This window comes from Aquarana catesbeiana, linkage group LG03 (genome assembly GCF_042186555.1).
Source record: "Aquarana catesbeiana isolate 2022-GZ linkage group LG03, ASM4218655v1, whole genome shotgun sequence".
In the NCBI taxonomy this organism is placed as follows: Eukaryota; Metazoa; Chordata; class Amphibia; order Anura; family Ranidae; genus Aquarana; species Aquarana catesbeiana.
Window position 1 is genome coordinate 152767836 of NC_133326.1, and position 21132 is coordinate 152788967.

Consider the following 21132-nt stretch of genomic DNA (forward strand, 5'->3'; position numbering starts at 1 on the left):
CTGGCAACAAAAGCCTTGCTAAATAAGCTGAGGGTAAAGGTGATGGACTGACCAAGCATGTCTCCAGACCTAAACCCTATTGAGTATCTGTGGGGCATTCTCAAATGGAATGTGGAGGAGTGCAAGGTCTCTAACATCCACCAGCTCCATGATGTCGTCATGGAGGAGTAGAAGAGGACTCCAGTGGCAACCTGTGAAGCTCTGGTTAACTACATGCCCAAAAGGGTTAAGGCAGTGCAGGAAAATAATGGTGGCCACACAGAATATTGACACTTTGGGCCCAATTTGGACATTTCACTTTTGGTGTTGCCTCTTTTGTTGCCGGAAGTTTAGACATTAATGGCTGTGTGTTGAGTTATTTTGAGGGGACAGCAAATTTACACTGTTATACAAGCTGTACACTCACTACTTTACATTGTAGCAAAGTGTCATTTCTTCAGTGTTGCCACATGAAATGATATAATAAAATATTTACAAAAATGTGAGGGGTGTACTTACTTTTGTGAGATACTGTATGTCGCGGGCTGCTATCTCATCTTTAATGTTATCCAAGAGACCATTAGAAAAAGCAGCCATGAGGGCCTCATTGTTCCAAGCAACCTCTGCTACCAGAGTACAGAATTCAGTGCCATAGTCGGTAACAGTTCTCGTGCTCTGTTTGATGGATATGAGGCTCTTGGCAGCAGAAGTGATAATACCCTTTTAAAAGAAGCCACAAATGCCAGGTAACTCAGGACAATGGGTTTTTGCATCTCCCATAGAGGCTTTGCCCATGCCAAGGCTCTATCAGAAAGCAAATAAATAATGAAGCCTACTTTACTTCTGTCCATGGGGAATGCCTGGGGAAGCATCTCAATTATATCCCAACCTGGTTGAGAAATCTTCTGCATTGAACTGAATTACCTCCAAAACCAGACGTACCTCTTACAGAGGTAATATTTGAGCAGGTGCCTGCACAGACACTGCAGTGGGGGGCGGCCTGCAACACTGGTTGTACCGGAACAGCCACAGTGGGAGGATCCAGGTGAGCAGTATGAATCAGGAGCATCTGTAACGCTATGGCAAACTGATCCACGTGGTGGTCCTGCTCATCCAATCTGGAAAACATATTACCACTAGGTGGATTGCCTTCATCTTCTGAATTCATGGGATTCGCCTATTGTCAAGAACCATCAATCAGATTCAGATAAAAAATGCAGTAAAAATCACACCTTTTAATGTAATGGTAAAAATGGTACAGAACAGTAAACATAGTTAAAACATAAGCCAGGGATCGGAAGCCAAAATGGGTAGTCAGACGAGCCAGTGATCAGAAAACCAGAAATCAGCATAGTCAAAGGCAGAGGAACAGGATCAGGAACCAGAAGGGACGTCAACCAGGCAATGTCTTTCACAGGAACACAGCAAAGGAACTCCAGATATGTTGACCAGGCGAAGGCAGGAAAGGACTGAACAAGGCAGTTTAAATAGCCAGAAGGGGCTGGCTGTAGGCAGGACTGACGAGCATATAATGATAACCAGGTGAGCAACTGAGGAATCAATGAGTGCTGACAATTATCCGACAGCTGAGCGGCCTGAGCACAGAGAAGAGAGCTGTTAAGAGCCCAGCCCTGACACTTCCTCAGTCTACAATGTTTGGACTCAGGATATTGATCTCTTTATCTGGAGATGCTTCAGAAGCTTTCTTGCTGGTAGGGAAACCCACATGTGGACTTCCTGGCTTCTAGAGTCAAAGAAAAGCTGAGAAAGTTTGTCCCCTGGTCCAGGTATCCTCTAGCTTTAGCTGTGTTGTGCTGATGCTCTGTTGACAGCTTTGGATGAGTTCAACTTGATCTATGACTTTCCTTTTCTAAAGCTCCCTCATCTTCTCTGCAGGTTTGAGATGGAGTGATTCCCAGATTATGCAGGTCTTCTGTCCCAAAGACTGGTCTGAAGCCAAATTCCTAAAAGACAGGGTCTGGTTCAGCTATTCCTACACTACTAAAAGCTAGGAAATCCATCACACTGCAAAACATGCTTTGCATGGTGCAAGGCACAGACATTTCATCCCAGGAAGTACTCTGTAAGGTGCATTTTTACCCCTCTACCGTTTGGTCTGGCTCAACATTTGGCCTTGGGTATGATCAAAGGACAGATTTTGGCTCTAGAAACCCTTTTTCAAAGACTGCTTACCTCTCATTCCTTGGTAAAGGCCTTTGTACAGGATGTCATGCATATCGTTTCAACTGTACATATTCCTACATGACTCCTTGGAATCTCAAATGGGTTCTGTTGGCTCTTCGAACACCGTCCTTGAACTATCAGAGATATTTCTCTGTCTACTCTCAATCACAAGGTGGCTTTCCTTATTGTGAAAACAAGAGAAACACCGCTCCAGGTGATTGGATCCAGGTGAGATGAATGGAAGTAATGAGGACTCCTCATACGGGTGCAAGCCTCAACTCGCCTGTTTTGAACCATGTACAAGGAAAAGAGAATGGCTGCATACCGGGATACCGAAAGTCCTTTATTTTCCTATAAATTGCAAACAGGCAAACACCACAGGATGGTAGCTGGAATGGTAGATGCATTTCACACGCTTACATTGTGCTGAGTAAGCACAATGTAAGTGTGTGAAACGCATCTACTATTCCAGCTACCATCCTGTGGTGTTTGCCTGTTTGCAATTTATGGGAAAATAAAGGACTTTTGGTATCCCGGTGTGCAGCCATTCTCTTTTTCTTGTACATGGCTTTCGTTATTGCCATCACCTCTGTGAAATGAGTTTATGATTAGCGGCAAAAAACCCTTGTCTTGTTTTACTCAGAGACAATATTGTCTAGAGGCCTAGGGTCTCTTTTCTCCTTAATGTGGCTTCTTTCTTTCACCTTTGCCAGGACATTATACTTCCTTCTTTCTGTCCTGCTCTAGTACATCCCAAGGAGATTTTACTACATTGTTTGTATATGGTACTAACTGTTCGAGTTTATCTCCCAGCTACATCTTTTAGGCTGATTGACTCTCTTTTCATTATTCTTGAAGGTTCCCATCAGGGAAAACCTGCCTCTGGTACCAACATTTCTCGGTTGCTTAGGCAGCTCATTATTTAAGCTTATGGGCTTAAGGATAAGATCCCATCTTTTCCTATCAAGTCACACTCTGATAGACCAGTGCCTCTTGGGTTTTCAGCATCATGCATCTGTTTCCCAGATTTGCATGACTACCATTGGGTCGTCTGTTCACACATTCTTTAAGTTTTACCAGATGGATGTTTAGGCCTCACCTGATGCAGGCTTTGGACATAAGGTTCTTCAGGCAGTGTCCTGTTTTTGTATCCTGTTTTTTTTTTTTGTGGGTTTGTTGGAGTTTTGTTTTTGCAGTTGCTCACCCCTCAATTTGACTGCTTTTGGCCATCCTGGTTTTCTTCTGACCCCGGGACCTATAATAAATGAAAGTAGAACAGAATGCAAAATGTTTTTTTTTTATTTTGGATAGCGTTATAACCCCAGAACTATTGATGTATTGATTGTTATTGAAACTGATGCATCTTTATTAATTTGCACAGCATTTTTGTCATCATTTTTTCTTTATATATATTATTTATGCATTGTTTTAATGCACTTCATTTTATTTGCATAGATTATTTTTTAAGTTATAGTTTACAGCATTTGTTTTTTACATATTTATTTTATGTCGGATTGTATGTTGCATATAAAATTTTTTAAGACCATTTAGATATTTATATAGCAGCTTGGGTTGAGAGAGTTTAGGCTGAGCACAGGAATCCTTGTATTTGCTTTCTGAGCTTGCCTACTAGTTCTGAAAATGGCCTGAATTTAACAACAAGATTTACCCCCTATAGACTTCAGTGGTATTTGCCTCTAATTGTGGGTTCAATGAGCTTTGAACAAGATTTAACAAAATAAACTGGGGCATATCCCCCCATCACTGGCTGACAGTAATCATTCTTCCCAAGACACACCTGAATGATGGATCTTTTTTTATAAATATCCCTTGTGTCATGTAACTGTTTTAGTTACTACAATGCACTATTAGAGACAGTATCCTGCTTGGTGAATATGTAGAACTGCTTTTGAATTATGTAGACCACCACACATAAGAAGCTAGGAATGGTTACATGTTTCCAAAACTTTAAAGAGACCTCTGACTACTGTAAACACCCCTAGATCCCCTTTTTCTCTTCAGCTTTTTTGCTGAATCAAGCCACATTTGTACAGAGGTGGCCAAAAGAGGGCGAAATAAATATGTAAAAGATGTACGAGTAATTATAAACACAGGTTTCATGGTCATGAGTGATTGGTCATTGCTTACACATAATAAAACACAAAAGGGAAGCTATCAGTGTAACAATATTTACTTTTAAGTCATAGAACATCTGTCATTCTGCATGGTTATTATCAAGCAATTGAAAAACCAAAAACCAGATGGGCAGGAGGCGGAGCCTAGCAGAGCAGACATGCATTGTTAGAGCTCCACACCGCTGAGGAGAGAAGAGAAGGACAAAGCGGAGCCTGCAGGCTCAAAAGGTATCCATTTGAACCTTTTTGCCCCAGGGAACAAACTGTGAAAGTTTGGGCAGGAAATATGGTACTGGGAAGAAACCGTGGCAGAAATAAAAATCACCTCACAAAGAGCTCACAGACACTCACTGCAGCTGAAGCAGCTCCAGTCACCTCACAAGATACAGCATCAGGGCGCTCTCACAGACAGAAAATGTCACAGCAAGACTCTCCATTTGAGTCAGATACAGAACAAATCCTCTCACAAACTTCTCCACAAGCCTCCTCAGTATCCCCAGTAATATTATTACAATTTGAAAAGATGCTTCATAAGGCTTTAAAACAAACCTCAGACCAAATAACAAACAGCCTAACCAAAGAAATAAGAGAGCTGGGAAACCGCACCGCAGCCTTAGAAATAAAAATGGATGAAATTGAAATTACAACCCAAGAAAATATAACAGAATTGGAACAATTAAAAAAAGAGAATTTAATACTTCAAACTAAGCTCGAAGATTACGAAAATAGAGCCAGACGTTCAAACTTGCGCATAAGGGGAATACCTGAAACTGTGACAGACCTGCAATCTACTATTACTGCTCTATTACAAGAACTAAAGCCAGATATCCCTATTGAACGTTTAGAACTGGACAGAGTACACAGAGCCCTCACAGCCAAAAAGAAAGATGGACCCCCACGTGATATAATCACAAAATTTCATTATTACAGAACGAAAGAACAAATACTAATTGCTGCAAGAGAAAAAAAGGAACTTAATTTTCAAGGACACAATTATCAAATTTTTGCTGACCTATCCCAACTTACTATTACTAAAAGACGATCCATGAAACCCCAACTAATGGAACTGCAACGCCACAACATTATGTATCAATGGGGCTTCCCATTTTCAGTCAGATTTAACTACCAAGGTACAATTTACAGAAGCAGATCAGCAGATGAACTACAACAAACCCTTTTAAAATTAAATCTGACAGAACCCACAAGCAGCAACACTCCCACACGCAGAAGAATGGCATCATCTTCACCTTCAGGCAGCACCCAGAAAATTTCAGAACAAAATGGGAATCATCATTCTCACAAAAGAGGCCGTTATGCCACATCATCCATGGACCAAGAAGATTCAATGGACTGACATCCTAATTTCTGATATCTCTTCATTTATTATACTAAGAGATGGTTCTCTATAAAAAAAACTATATTTATAACTGAATGTAACTGCATTCTGATAGTCACACACTGTGTGGGATCATGTTACATTCCAGTTATATTTCTTATTACTTCTGATTTATATAGCCTTAGAATATATAAGTGAAATAAGGAAATTCTTGTTCAGTTATATATTATCAGGTAAAAACAATAGATTTATTACTTTTTAGGACAAATATGTTCAATAATCCAGAAGTAATGGAAGCTTTTTCTTTCTTTTCTTAAAACAAATATATTATTACCTAACTAGTTCCTAGAATTATGTTTTTGTTTATTCTAATCTGAAGCAATACAACCTCAATTTTATGAGTTAACATATCTAAACAGTTACATATGAATAAAATATGTAATTGTTTACTCTAAAAGGGTTAAAATCCCCAAATAATTCAAACTATCTTCATCAATACCAAAGTTATTAACAGTACCTTTCTAACTGAATTATTTAGCCTAGGGCAAGACTAACCATATACAACCACCCTGGAATAAATAATTTCAACAAAAACTATATTCTGCACTCCAATTAATGAAACATCATTTTGATGTCTTTTGACATAGCACTTCTCTCCTGTAAGCGGAAGATCCGTGTACCCCCATTAGCCCTCCTCATTCTCCCAACCATATTATGTGGGAGTGTGACGAAGGCACTTATTCCCCTGAGAGAGATATTTATTCTCTTTCACGGGTAAATTGTGATTACTTGCAAAAAATAATTTATACAATGTATCATCTAATCTCATATGTTTTTTGTTTACTCTTTACTCCAGAATTCACTGGTTTCTTTTCTATCTATTCATCTCTTCAGTCCACACAGGTTGATCTGCGCAGTCAGCTCTGCATAACAAAAAGTAAGTCAAAACTATTTGATCTATTGCCATGGCACCACTGAATATACTTTCCCTGAATGTTCAGGGAATAAATGTCCCTCAAAAAAGGACCAAAGCCTTCCGTACTTTCCATAACAAGAAGGCTCACATAGTATGCCTCCAAGAAACACACTTCACCAAAGATTCTACTCCAAAATATATTTCTCCTTTTTATCAACAAATTTACACGGCTTCTGCCTGTACCAAGCAAAGGGGAACTCTAATTGCATTTCACCGATCCACACCATTCACCTTATCATCAGAAATTAAAGACCCAGAAGGTAGATACCTGATACTCATGGGTTATATAATGGATACAGCAATCACGGTGATTTCCTACTACGCCCCTAACAAACAACCTACACCATTCCTCTCACATATATTACAAGTGATTAATACACACAAAATAGGAACAGTGATAATGTGTGGGGATTCGAACCAAGTCCTCCTCCCATTTCTAGATAAATCACCTTTTACACCATCCAAAATAACCTCTAGATTACCTTTTTCTCAACTTCTTTCCAAATACAATCTGGTAGATTCATGGAGAGAAAGTAACCCAATGAAAAAGAAATTCACTTATTTCTCGCACCCTCATCAAACCTTCACCAGAATAGATCATATTTTTCTAACAATAGGAATGATACCAGAAATTATTGCATCAGATATAATTCCGATTCCGTGGTCTGACCATAATGCAGTATACACTACTATAGCCTCAGCCATACCAAAAGCGCATGACCCAACGTGGTACTTACCGGACATAATGCTCAAACACCCACTACATCAGATGGCCATTGAACAAGCTTTAAAGGAATACATATCAATTAATAATACAACAGACATCTCCCCAATAACACTGTGGGAAGCTCATAAGCCTGTCTTACGTGGTACAATACAAAGACAAATGGCACTATTTAAACGGGAACGCAAAAATCTAGCAAAAAAACTAGAACTCAATTTTAATGCAGCCTACATATCATTTCAAGATAATCCATCTCAGAGTACAAAATCTCATCTGGAAAAATCTAGATTGGAATACAATCTATTTCTCATTGAGTCAGTTGATAAATCCCTCAAACGCTCCAAACACAATTTCTACATGAATACAAACAAACCAGGTACATATTTGGCTCGGGCATTAAATTCAACTAACAAATCTTTCAAACCAATACGTTTGAAATTATCAAAAAATGTTTACACTTGTAATCCAGTTAAAATAGTCCATAAATTTCACTCACATCTCGCAACTTTATACAAGACAAACAATGAATTTAATCCTACAGAGGCTGAATCCTTCTTCTCAAAAATAACCTTACCTGAGTTATCTCAGAATCAAAAAAGCAGTTTGGATGAGCCTATAACTATAGATGAAGTTGCTAACGCCATAAAAGACCTAAAACTTAACAAAAGACCAGGCCCGGACGGCTACTCGGCTTTATACTATAAAACATTCTCAGAAATACTCTCTCCCATTCTCACTGAAACTTTTAACAAACTTCTGGATGGACATTCTTTTCGGCAAGAAACACTAATGGCAATTGTTTGTATGATCCCAAAACCCCTTTCTGATGATACTTCCTGTGTGAATTATCGGCCTATTTCTCTGTTAAACCTCGATATTAAATTATTAGCAAAAATAATAGCAAAATGCCTCAATAGCATTATAGGAAAATTAATACATAGAGATCAAGTAGGCTTCATGCCAAATAGACAGGCAGGCGATAATATACGCAGGGCAGTGTTATTGGCACATATTGCTAAAAAACGGAAAATCCCTTTATGTTTTCTATCTCTCGATATTAAGAGGGCATTTGACACAGTATCCTGGCAATATATGCAATATTCATTACAAAAATGGGGTTTTGGACCCCACTTTTTAACATGGATCAAAGCATTATATAATAAACCCAAAGCCTATATAAAATATGCTGGATACAAATCTGAAGCCTTTAATATCGAAAGAGGTACCCGACAGGGTTGCCCATTATCTCCCTTATTATTTGCCCTTATACTCGAACCCATGGCCCAATACATCAGAACAAACCAAACTATAACTGGCATTGAAGTAGGAGGTATTACACACAAATTATGTATATTTGCAGACGATATATTACTTTTTCTATCATCACCACAGGTCTCTGGTCCTAACTTAATACCAGCTCTTGATGGATTTGCAGCCCTATCCGGCCTTATGATTAATCCTAAGAAATGCCTAGTGCTTAATATTTCACTCACAAACATGGAATTGATCCCGGCTAGGGCTGCACTCCCATTCACATGGGCAGAAAAATCAATCCCATATCTTGGAATTTATTTAACAGCATCTCATTCTGACTTATTCTCAACCAATTATCCTCCTGTATTAAGACAGATCACAAATCTAATAAAACAATGGTCGCAACTTCCTTTATCCTGGATGGGGAAGATTAATGCAATCAAAATGACTATTCTACCCAAATTGCTTTATCTATTCAGAGTCTTCCCTATTCCAATTCCTTCCTATTTTTTGAGAATAGTACAAAAAAGAGCAACTTCGTTTATATGGGGCTCTTCTAAACCACGTATACCTATACACACACTACATCTTCCCAAAAATAAAGGAGGCCTGGGATACCCTAATTTTACTAACTACTAAAGAGCAGCACATTTGGCCAGTCTGTCCAAATACCATGCAAAACAGGAAATCCCATTATGGGTATTTATAGAGGCTTCAGAAAATGACCCTCTATTAATATCAAATTTATTATGGCTTGATCCTAAAGACCGCTTTAAAATTCATAATCCCATAACTAAACACTTCTTATCTCTCTGGGATAAACTAAAAACCAAATATCAGTTACAATCTCCACACAATCCTCTCCTTTCTTTTATCAGAAATCCGGCCTTTTATCCGGCATGGATCTACCCAAATTCTTTTAAAGCTTGGACAACATCAGGCATTCAGACACTAAATGACTTCATAGCATCTAAATCATTCCTTTCATTCCCATCGCTTAGAGAAAAATATGATCTACCAAACTCTGAGATATTTAGATATCTCCAAATCAAAAATTTCTATACACCATTCCTAAAGGGGGATACACCATTATCCCAATTATCCATTTTTGAATCAATCTGTACAAAAGATCCATTTGCTAAAGGTACAATTTCATCACTTTATAATCAATTATATGGAGTAGCAAATCTTAATAGACCCTCTTACGTTCAGAGGTGGGAGGAGGACCTGGGACGAACTTTAGAAGACACGGACTGGTCTAACATATGGCTCACATCTAAGTCATCTTCACCCAACATCTTAGCACTGGAGACAAATTATAAAGTCCTAACTCGCTGGTACCTTGTACCCGCTAGAGTGGCAAAATATTCACCTAATACCTCAGCTCTTTGTTTTCGAGGATGCCCAGAAATAGGCACATATTTACACATATGGTGGACGTGCCCAGTAATCCAAACCTTCTGGAAGGAAGTCTTCATGATTGCATCTAAAATATTTAAAAAAATAATACAACCAGATCCATATTTAACTTTACTTAATCTAAAACCGGAATGGTTAACACTCTCTCAATTCAAACTTATGATCCAACTAATAACGGCTGCAAAACAAACAGTGGCCAAGGCATGGAAATCTCCTACATTGGTACTAGCAGAAACAATTCACAGAATGAATAATACAATGTCCCATGCTAAGATGGTAGCCATCGATCAAAATCAAATTCCAAAATTTGAAAAACTTTGGCATTCTTGGATAAAACAACAGTTCCTGTCAAACTTCAATGACTCTGTCCTGTTGCCATGGTAACAGATTAAATGACTTACAGAGACACCCATTCTAAGGCTTCAAAGAGAACTAAAAAGAATAATAAACTGACGAGCGGGACAACCTTGTGGACCATACCTCTACCTTTCAACCTTTTTTCTTCTTTCTCTTTCCTTTTCTCCACCTTACGATTTAAGCTTATTATCAGAATTTGTTTGACCTATATACACTCTACTTGTAAACAATATGTATAGTAGGTATAAATCATTTAAATACCTACAAAAGTAACTAAGGAAATGATATATATCTTTAATTTAGGTTTACGTGAACCCAATGTTTAATATTTGAAATTTCATGATATTTACCTATATAAACCCTACTGTAAAACAATGAGCTTACTTTATAGATCCTTGTAAACTTACTTTATGTATCTTTATAACATTGTATACTCAATAAACTTCTTTTGACAAGGAAAAACCAAAAACCCTGCAAGAAAGTGCAAGAAAGTGTGCAAACTTTTGCTTTAAAATTATAGAGCTCAGGTGAATTTTCTGTGGAGGTGTCAAATAGGTGGCACAAAACTACAATGTAGTAACATCAAAAGATAATAAATTACAAAATTCAACAGTTAGAACCATTTTTTTAAATTGCTCTCTACGTAATTGCCATTGAGATTCATTCATGCCATTGAGTTTTCTGTTTGTCTTATGCCGCGTACACATGGGCGGACTTTTTGATGGACTAGATCCGGTGGACTTTTCAATGGACTTTACGAAGGACTTTCTGACGGACTTTCGAATGAATGGACTTGCCTACACACAATTAACCAAAGTCCGACGGATTCGTACGTGATGCCGTACGACCGGACTAAAATAAGGAAGTTCACAGCCAGTAGCCAATAGCTGCCCTAACGTCGGCTTTTGTCCGTCAGACTAGCATACAGACGAGCGGAATTTTCAACCGGACTAAAGTCCGTTGGAAAGATTTGAAACATGTTTCATTTCTATTGAACTTTTGGGGAAAAAGTCTGCTGGAGCCCACACACGATCGAATTATCCGACGGAGTCTAGTCCGGCGGACCAAGTCTGCTGTAAAGTCCGCTCGTGTGTACGCGGCATTAGTGGCCATTAGTTATGATTTTTCCGGGACAAAATTTTGTCACCAAAGATGACACCTGTTAACGTGCATGCTTTCATATTTATTGCTGTCTGCTGATGAAAGAAGATGTTTTTACAGAAATGTGTACAGATTTTGTTTAAGGGAATAATAATAATAATAATTTTTTTGACCAATACAGAGGGATATGACCAAAATATTAACCTGGCAGATAGCTATACTCAGTATATGATTCAAGGGCTGCGCACAGACACGGAATATACTGTAACTATCAATCCCATCTTTGTAGACATTGAAGGCCCTGTTCTTGCTGCTAAAGCAACAACCTGTAAGTATTTTAATTGTACATTTTATAATCCAATGTGATGCATTCACAACAATTGTGACAGTGGGTTCCATTCACAGATCTTATGCAGCATTTAGGTGTTTTCTCAAATACCGCATGCAATCCTGAAAATGTAAATTCACTACTGCTTTATGTGGTATTTACCACATAAAGCAAAAACGCTTGGTAAATACCGCATAAAACAGGAGTAAAAGTTGATACAAAAAAAAATTGCATGCGGTATATAAGTAGTGGTCCCGGCATGTGATATTTTTATATATCTCATATATATGATATAGTTACCTGGCTGTTAGGAGCAGGCAGCCGCCGCGTCCTTAACAACCGATTAGTCATCAGCTGTCAGCGGGGTTCCCGCTGACAGCTGAAAGTAAAAAATCTATTGCCGGCAATTAAAAATTGGGAAAAAACAAGTGGGCCCCCCCAAACCCATACCAAACCGTTATCTGCGCATGCAGCCTGGCAGGTCAGGAAAGGGAGGGGACAAGTGAGTGCCCCCCTCTAAACCATACCAAGCCGCATGCCCTCAACATGCCCCCGCCCCAATGCACTTTGCCCTGTCCCCATGTTGATGGGGACAAGGGGCTCTTCCCTGCGTGGCGGCCACATGCTCCTTAACTACCATGACAGTTACTGGTAGTTAAGGATGCCGGCAGCCGCCCGCTCCTTAACAACCAGCTAGTGACAGCGGTAAATTACCATAGGTGTTCATAACCAAAATACTGCATGACTTCATAAAATAACTCATGCGGTACTTTAGTAGCGTTTTTTAGTGAATGCTAAAAACGCTTTGAAAAGTGCTATGAGGTAAGATACCACTTTGTGAATGGAGCCCAGTGTGACTTGGAAAGCAATATCTGTGTCTTTACACCAAAGAGTAAGTGTACCTTTGTGATTAAAATAAACATTAAGTTTAGAAACTAACATTAAACCATCCCTACAGTCTAATTGCCTAATAATTTAATCAATAATCCATTTACAAAGACTACATTTGAAATGGGAAGGTCTTACCTCCATTCACTTCCATTTTTGTGCACTCATGCTTGAGCCGCACATGTGCATTCAAAATACATCCATGATTACTTGTCTTTACATGCTAGCAACTACTGCACCTTGGCACAAGGGCACATAAGTGAAGTGAGGGGGTGGTGTTTTAGATGGTAGATGCTCCTCTCCCACCTCTCAAGTTCACATTAAGGATTGTGCATAGATAACCCATGCTATGCAAATTATTTTGAATGTCTCATCGGGTGTGCGTTGGAACTCTCGCTTGTAGTGTAGGGATGAGCACCCAGAGGTTATTAACATGCTCCTCTTAAAGGGCTGATGTCACCAGGAGACAAGAGCTACGGATAGGACTTGATTTGAGTTTAGGATTTGAGCGAGTGGGGAAGATTCAATAAATGGGAATGGAAGAGAGAGGGATATTGTGATGTAAACAATAGATTTAAAGCAAAAAATGCCTTTACATGCACTTTAATTTTTATATTAATCCATAACCCGGTAAAGCATCTTTGCAGGATCGACCATATAAAGCTATTCATTTTCAGTTACACTTTTTCAAAATATCTCTTGGATAACTGATAATAAAAAAGGTAATTACAGGACAATCGATGCACCAGGAAATAATTGTTAATACATTTTTGTTAATTACATATTTGGCCTTTCTGTCAAGGTTATGTCTTAACTACAGTATTTAACATAACTACATAACCTACATTTTTAATTAATTCTTAGCAAAATGTACTAGTACGAGTTTGTGAACAGCATACATACATTTATTTATTAATTTGTTTATTTTTTCTTATTGTAAAAAAAAAAGCTATATTTTTTGTGTTTTGTTAATGCCTTAATTCTAACATTTCATGATTATCAACGTAACAAACATGAATCCAGCATATTTGCTAGATTTTTTAGGAATTTTGCTATCTTATTGATTTTTCTAGTGGCTTCAAGTTCAGTTCAAAGTCTTAAAGTGAGCACAGTATCCATAAATACAGCAGTTGTCACATGGAATGCAGTCCCTGGTGCTACTGGATATAGGATAGCATATGGCCCCACACCAGGTAATGGATATCCATAGAATACATTGAAAATTATAATATAGCTAATCTTTATTTATATAAGCTAGTCATATCATATGCTGTATATGTATAGTAATAATGCAATGCCATTTTCATGGAGAGGCACGGCCTGCTGTTGCTAAAATCCTTCTAAATATGTGATAATCCTTCTATATGGGATAATCCTTGTCTAGGTTAACTAAATTAGCTGCCGGAGTTTGCAGGGTGGAAGAAGGCTGGTATAGTACTCCTACATCAGTTATATGAAGGGGATGTTTTGTTATTTTTTAATACACTTAAAGAACGCTACCATTTATCGAATATATTATATATATTATGACTCTAAATTCAGTATGCTCAACTGAAGTGGTAGGGACCCCCAAACTTGCACTTTTAGGAAAAATCCCTGATGGAATATTACCAAATGAGATGCATATTATGTGGACTAGGTCCCTATATTTAGCATGTAAACTTATTTTACAAAAATGGACCTCTCCTATACCCCGGCTCATAAAGAGTGGTGTGAGAAACTTAATTATATATTACCACTTGCTTAATGGGCACTTAAACCCCCTTCCTGCCCAGACCAATTTTCAACTTTCAGCGCTGTCACTCTTTGACAATTGTGCGGTTATGCTACAGTTTACAGCTTTCTTTTTGTGGTATTTAATTGCTGTTGGGTTTTTAATTTTTTGCTAAATAAAACAAAAAGTGACCGAAATTTTGAAAAAAAAAACAAAACTGTTTCATAGTTTGTTCTAAAATTGGTAATTTTTCTCCTTCACTGATGTGCGCTGATGAGGCTGCACTAATGAGCACTGATAGGCGGCACTGATGGGCACTGATAGGCGGCACTGATGGGCACTGATAGGCACTGATAAGGCGGCACTCATGGGCATTGATAGGTGGCACTGATAAGCACTGATAAGGCGCCATTGATGGGTGGCACTGAAGGGTGGCACTGATGGTTGGCACTGATGGGTGGCACTGAAGGGCACTGATAGGTGGCACTGATAAGTGGCACTGATAGGTGGTATTAATGGGCACTGATGGGTGGCACTGGGCACTGGTAGGCGCTGGTAGGTGACACTGATAGGCAGCACTGATCTGTGGCACTGATTATTAGACAATGATGGGCATTGATTGGCAGCACTGGTGGGCATTGATGGGTGGCACTGTGGGCACTGGTAGGTAGCACTGTGGGCACTGGTAGGTGGCACTGGTGGGTACTGGTAGGTGGCACTGGTAGGTGGCGGAGGTGACATTGGTGATCACAGCCGCGGCTTTCTGTGGGAGTGAGGGAGCGATGTCCCTCTGACAGAAGTCAGTGATCGGCTTTTTTTCCCCCAACCGCTGATAGCGTGGGGAAAAAAAAATACTGATTACCGAGCTTCTGTTTACATCACATGATCAGCTGTCATTGGCTGACAGCTGACCACGTGGTAAGGGGCCAGGATCGACCCCTTACTTGGATCTGTGATCAGCTGGGTCTCATAGACTCGGTGATCACAGAGCGCGCCACGCGCGACCCGCAGGCTGCACTTGCCCGGGAGAGCGTCCATGGACGCCCTCCCGGCAATTAAGGCCGTGCTGCAGCCTTCTTTGGGCCATAGCGCGGGCGCCAAGTAGTTAAAAAGAGAAATGTTCACGTATAAACGTAGAGGACCCCCCAAAGTATTGAAAAAGTATGGTCCTACTGGATAGATCCCAGTAAAATTATATAATGCTTTATTCAGTGTTTTAGAGGAGTGAAATTAAAATTCAAGTGAATGATTTCAGGGTTAAATAGGAAGAAAATTAGTTTGCTGAAGAGGGTTAATGGGAGCCGCCTTGGGGGAGCTGCTATAGCTCGGTTTTGCAGACTACAATGAATGGTGTCTATTAACCAGGGTTAGTAAAATCAATCCATAATATATCTCTAGGTCCCTGTGTATGTTTATATTTTGTCTATTCTAAGTATATGATTTTATGTTGAGCTGAGCCGAGAGGCACCATGTTTGTTTGTTTTTGTTTTGTTTTTTATGGATATTGTTTAGTTTAATTTGATTGAAATTCTGTAAGTTAATGCATATTGTGGAGAGCTTCTTTTGGGGTTGTCCCTACAATGATGAATATGTGTGTTTTTGTATTTAACCACTTACGGACCACCCGCCGTCATTCTATGTCACTACTTTGAAGAGGGATATCATTGTTTTGGCAGCAGCCAGCTGCCATAGCCCCGGATTCGCCGCAAGAACATTTTTATCGGCGGCGGGAGAGGGGCCCCCCTCCTGCCGTGCTCTGGTGCCCTCCACCGCTTACTGGAGCCTTCAGTAGCAGCGGAGGCGATTGGGTCTGCTCCCTGGCTTGGTATGGACACCAGGGATGGGATGATGGCTCCCACCCGTCTCCATATCATTGCAGGGTGGAAGAGACGTCAAAAGGTCACTTCCGCCCATAGCTCTTAAAGGAACATTATTTTTTTTTTTAAATGACATTAAATTATTATTATTATTTTTTATTGCATTTTAGTGTAAATATGAGATCTGGGGTCCTGTCATGCTTTTTTTCTATTACAAGTGATGTTTACATTCCTTGTAATAGGAATAAAAGTGACACAATGAAAACAATGAAAACTGTGTTCAAACCACACACATGAGGTATCTCCGTGATCGTTAGAGCGAGAGCAATACTCTCTGCAACCTATGGAGATTTTTAAGGGTAGTCGCCATTCCACGAGCGGGCACAATTTTGAAGCGTGACATGTTGGGTATCAGTTTAGAATGGCGTAACATTATCTTTCACAATATAAAAAAAATTGGCCTAACTTTACTGTTGTCTTATTTTGTAATTAAAAAAAGTGTATTTTTTCCAAAAAAAGTGCGTTTGTAAGACCGTTGCGCAAATACGGTGTGACAGAAAGTATTGCAACAACCGACATTTTTTTCTCTAGCGTGTTAGAAAAAAAATATATATAATGTTTGGGGGTTCTAAGTAATTTTCTAGCAAAAAAACTGTTTTTAACTTGTAAACACCAAATCTCAGAAAGAGGCTCGGTCCTTAAATGGTTATTATTATTATTATACAGGGTTTATATAGCTCCAACAGTTTGCGCAGCGCTTTACAACATGAGGGCAGACAGTACACTTACAATACAAATCAATACAGGAGGGATCAGAGGGCTCGTTAGAGCTTACAATCTAGAAGTTTGGTTAATGGTTAATGTTTAATAATAATAAAAAAAATACTTGATTATAAAAAATATATATATATTGGTCAGGCAACGCACTGACATCTTTGCAGCCATTGTGCTATGTGCTGGGTGTTCAGTGTGGCCCCGTGGGCTCCCTTCAGTCCATATGTCCTCTATCTATCCATCAGAATGCATGTGCTTCCACTGTGGAGCCACTTAAAAGTTACAGATACAGATACCAGGGTGTCTTGGCGGGGCCTATAGCTTATCCATGTATTTGCAAAAATGTGCAGACTAAACCCCTGGTTTTAACGCATACTGTTAGACAGGTTAATTTGGTTGTGCGAAGGCTGGTCGGTAAGTGAGCTTGGAAGTGAGCTTTCAATTTTCCTTTGATTATTCCTTGGCCTTTTTCTAACATATGTTGCCCTCCAATGCTCCTTGCTGCAAAGGCAATTTATAGGTGGGGGCAGTGGCTTACCTTTTGTAACAGGATAACTAGCCTTCAGCCCATTAACCTTGGTAACAATGATTAAAGCTGACAGAGGAGGTGGTTGTGAAGAAGTTGTAAATTGCAGGTATTGTTAGGACAGAGCCCTTGGGATTGACCAATATTTTTTCACTGAATGCCTTAAAATATTCTAATATTCTAAATTTCCTTCCTTGCTTAGATGTCAACCTGTACATAGTTTAAATCTGCACAAATTTTAGTGTCAATTTCACTTTTATTATGTGTAACAATTGGAGAAATGACAAATCACTACAAATTTCTTTTAACATTAATCATTAACACATCACATTTTAATTTTCTTTAACTGCTTAGAGTTTTTCGGCAGAGACCGTCCACGCCAGCTTGCACTGAACAGTACACTTACATCTTTTGAGCTGAAGAACCTGGCACACAACACAGAGTATGTCATCTCATTATATGTGCTCTTTGGTTCTGCTGTGGGACCAGGCATCTCCACCACTGCCAGAACATGTAAGTATAATTGATCATTCAGATAACTGGGTTGTCCTGTAAACTGCACAACAGTGGCACATATTTCAAAGTGTTGCTCTTTTCAAGATGTAAAGGAGGAGTTCATCTTTAAAAAAAAAAAAAATTGCAGGTAAAAAAATTAGCATTTACTAGTTTTTTTTTAGGAGCCCGGAATGCATTGCACCAGCGATTGGGAGATCACGAATGCAATGCAGAACTCCTGCAGACTTTCAGTGTAAGCTGTCTGCCCATACATCGTATGGGCAGGCAGTTTCACATTGACAGGCAGACTCAAGTAAGTACCACAGAGCTTAACAACGCCATGGTAGTTCACTGAGAACTACAAGTCAACAGCCACAAAGGATGAATTCTGTAAATGAATGACGTAGCCATGTGGGCGGAGCCCTGCTCAGTGGCGCTCTATTCAAAAAGTGACAGCTGTTACGGGGAACTTCTGCTCGTACTGCTGTCACACAGAGAAAGTGGATTGCCGAACAGCTGCAGGATTGGAAACATGTTACATGTTCCACCCTAAAAACAGGTGGAACATGGAACATATTCCAGATGGTGAACTCATCCTTTAAACTTGCTTTTGAGGCCGATGTTTTTTTTTTTTCACTGAGCTAGCTGAGCTTTTGACATTTTTTCTTCTTAATGAATGCGCTAGTTCCTCCCTCTTACTGTCATATAGACCTGGTCACAGCACTGACCCACTCCTGCTAAATGTAGACTTTTCTTCTTTTTTTTATTTCTTTGTTCCTTGTATGTGCTTAAAACCTAATTGTTAAACTTGGCTTGTCATATAGATTATATGTTTCCATCTTTTTCTTAACCACCTCAATACTGGGCACTTTTACCCCCTTGCTGCTCAGACCAATTTTCAGCTTTCGTTGCTCTCACACTTTGAATGACAACTACTCAGTCATGGAACACTGTACCCATACAGTATGAATTTGTTATAATTTTTTCACACAAATAGGGCTTTCTTTTGGTGGTATTTAATCACCACTGGGTTTTCTATTTTTTGCACTATAAATGAAAAAAGATTGAAAATGTAGCAATAAACAAGTTTTCTTAGTTTCTGTTATAAAATAAGTACATTTTCTTCATAAGTTTTGACCAAAATGTATACTGCTATATTTCTTTGGTAAAAAAAGTCTGAATCAGTGTATATTATTTGGTCTGCGTGAATGTTATAGAGTCTACAAGCTATGGTGCCAATCACTGAAAATTGATCACACCTGATGTACTACCTGATCCACTGTTTCTCATTTCTTGAAGCCCTAACATGCCAGAATAGTACAAATATTTCCCAAATTACCCATTTTTGGAAAGTAGAAAGTCCAAGGTATTTAGTAAGAGGCATGGTGAGTTTTTGGAAGTTGTAATTGTTTCTTTCCAGGGTGGCCAGCAGCCTTGGGAGGATCCTAAGTCTGGAGCACGGCAGTACGGAGACTCTCGGGAACAAAGCAGCGGCCACAAGGTTTCTCAGGAGGAGCATCGACCTGAGCAGCAAGAATTTTGTCACCCAAAGGAGAAGTAAGACTGGTGCGAACCGTAGCCAGGATACAATCAGGAGGAATCACAGGAATCGGAACCGACTCCATCTTGGAAGTGGAGGAAAATTGTCGTGACAAGGCGTCAGCCCTTACATTCTTAGTACCGGGTAAGAATGAGACAATGTAATTAAAACTCAACAAGAAAAGAGCCCATCGCGCCCTTTTGGGAGAGAGGCGCTTAGCCTCAGACAAGAATGAGGGATGCTTAGGGTCAGTAAGAATGAGAACTGGCACAGTGGTACCTTCATTCTTTCAGGGCTAAAATGATCGCCAACAGCTCTCTGTCGCCAATCTCGTAATTGCACTCTGCCGGTGACAATTTCTTGGAAAAGTAGCCACACGGATGCATAGCACACTCAGAGTTAGGACGTTGAGACAGAAGGGTGCCGATAATAAACTTCCGATAATAGTTGGCAAAGCCAAGAAAACGCTGCAGAGGACGTAAACCCATGGGTCGAGGCCAATGTAGGACAGCTGAAAGTTTCTCTGGGTTCATCGAAAAACCAGCAGTGGAAATGACATAGCCCAGGATTTTCACCTGTTTACAATGGAATTCGCACTTTTCCAATTTACAATAGAGATTGTTCTCTTGTAGTCTCTGAAGCACATGACAGACATCTGTGTGGTGGCTCTCCAGGGACTTGGAAAATATTAGGATATCGTCGAAATAAACCACCACACATAACTGCAACAAATCTCGGAGGACATCGTTAATGAACTCCTGGAAGACTGCCGGAGCGTTACAAAGGCCAAAAGGCATTACAAGATACTCATAATGACCTGATCTGGTATTAAATGCAGTTTTCCACTCATCGCCCTCTTTAATCCTGACGAGACTGTATGCCCCTCTCAAATCAAGCTTCGTGAAAACTGTTGCTCCCTTGAGGCGGTCAAATAACTTTGTAATCAACGGTATGGGATAGGCCAGGGGTCTCAAACTGGCGGCCCTCCAGCTGTTGCGAAACTACAAGTCCCATCATGCCTTTGCCTGTGGGAGTCATGCTTGTAACTGTCAGCCTTGCATTGCCTCATGGAACTTGTAGTTTCACAACAGCTGGAGGGCCGCCAGTTTGAGACCCCTGGGATAGGCATTCTTAACCGTGAAACGATTGAGACCCCTATAATCTATACAAGGTCTAAGTTCACCACTCTTCTTCTTCACAAAAAAGAAACCAGCACCAGCAGGAGACGAGGATTTGCGGATGAAACGTGCGTGCATCTGCAACATACTCCTCTATGGCTTTATCCTCCAAGAGCGACAAAGGGTAAACCCGGCTACGAGGGGGTATGGCACCAGGTTGAAGGTCAATTGCGCAATCATATGACTGGTGTGGAGGCAAAGTACCAGCTTGACCTTTGTCAAAGACATCGCTAAAATCATGTTACTCCTCCGGCAGGGAGGAGAGTGAAGAGGTGCAGAGGACCTTGGCTACCTTCTGGAAGCATCTTTCACTGCACTGTGGCGACCAGGACAGAAACTCAGCACGGAGCCAATCAAAAAGGAGGGTTGTGCCTCTGTAACCAAGGATAACCAATAACCAGCAGAAA

At 39.8% G+C, this 21132-nt stretch overlaps 1 protein-coding gene across 1 annotated transcript in view; it reads left to right on the forward strand.

Moving 5' to 3' along the window:
• Window positions 1–21132, forward strand: part of LOC141131772 (uncharacterized) — a 759715-nt gene that overhangs the window by 174457 nt on the left and 564126 nt on the right. Inside the window, exons 12-14 of the mRNA XM_073619424.1 lie at window positions 11647–11793; window positions 13755–13874; window positions 17867–18025. Coding sequence (XP_073475525.1) covers window positions 11647–11793; window positions 13755–13874; window positions 17867–18025 — 426 coding nt within the window. The remainder of the gene's footprint in view (window positions 1–11646; window positions 11794–13754; window positions 13875–17866; window positions 18026–21132) is intronic.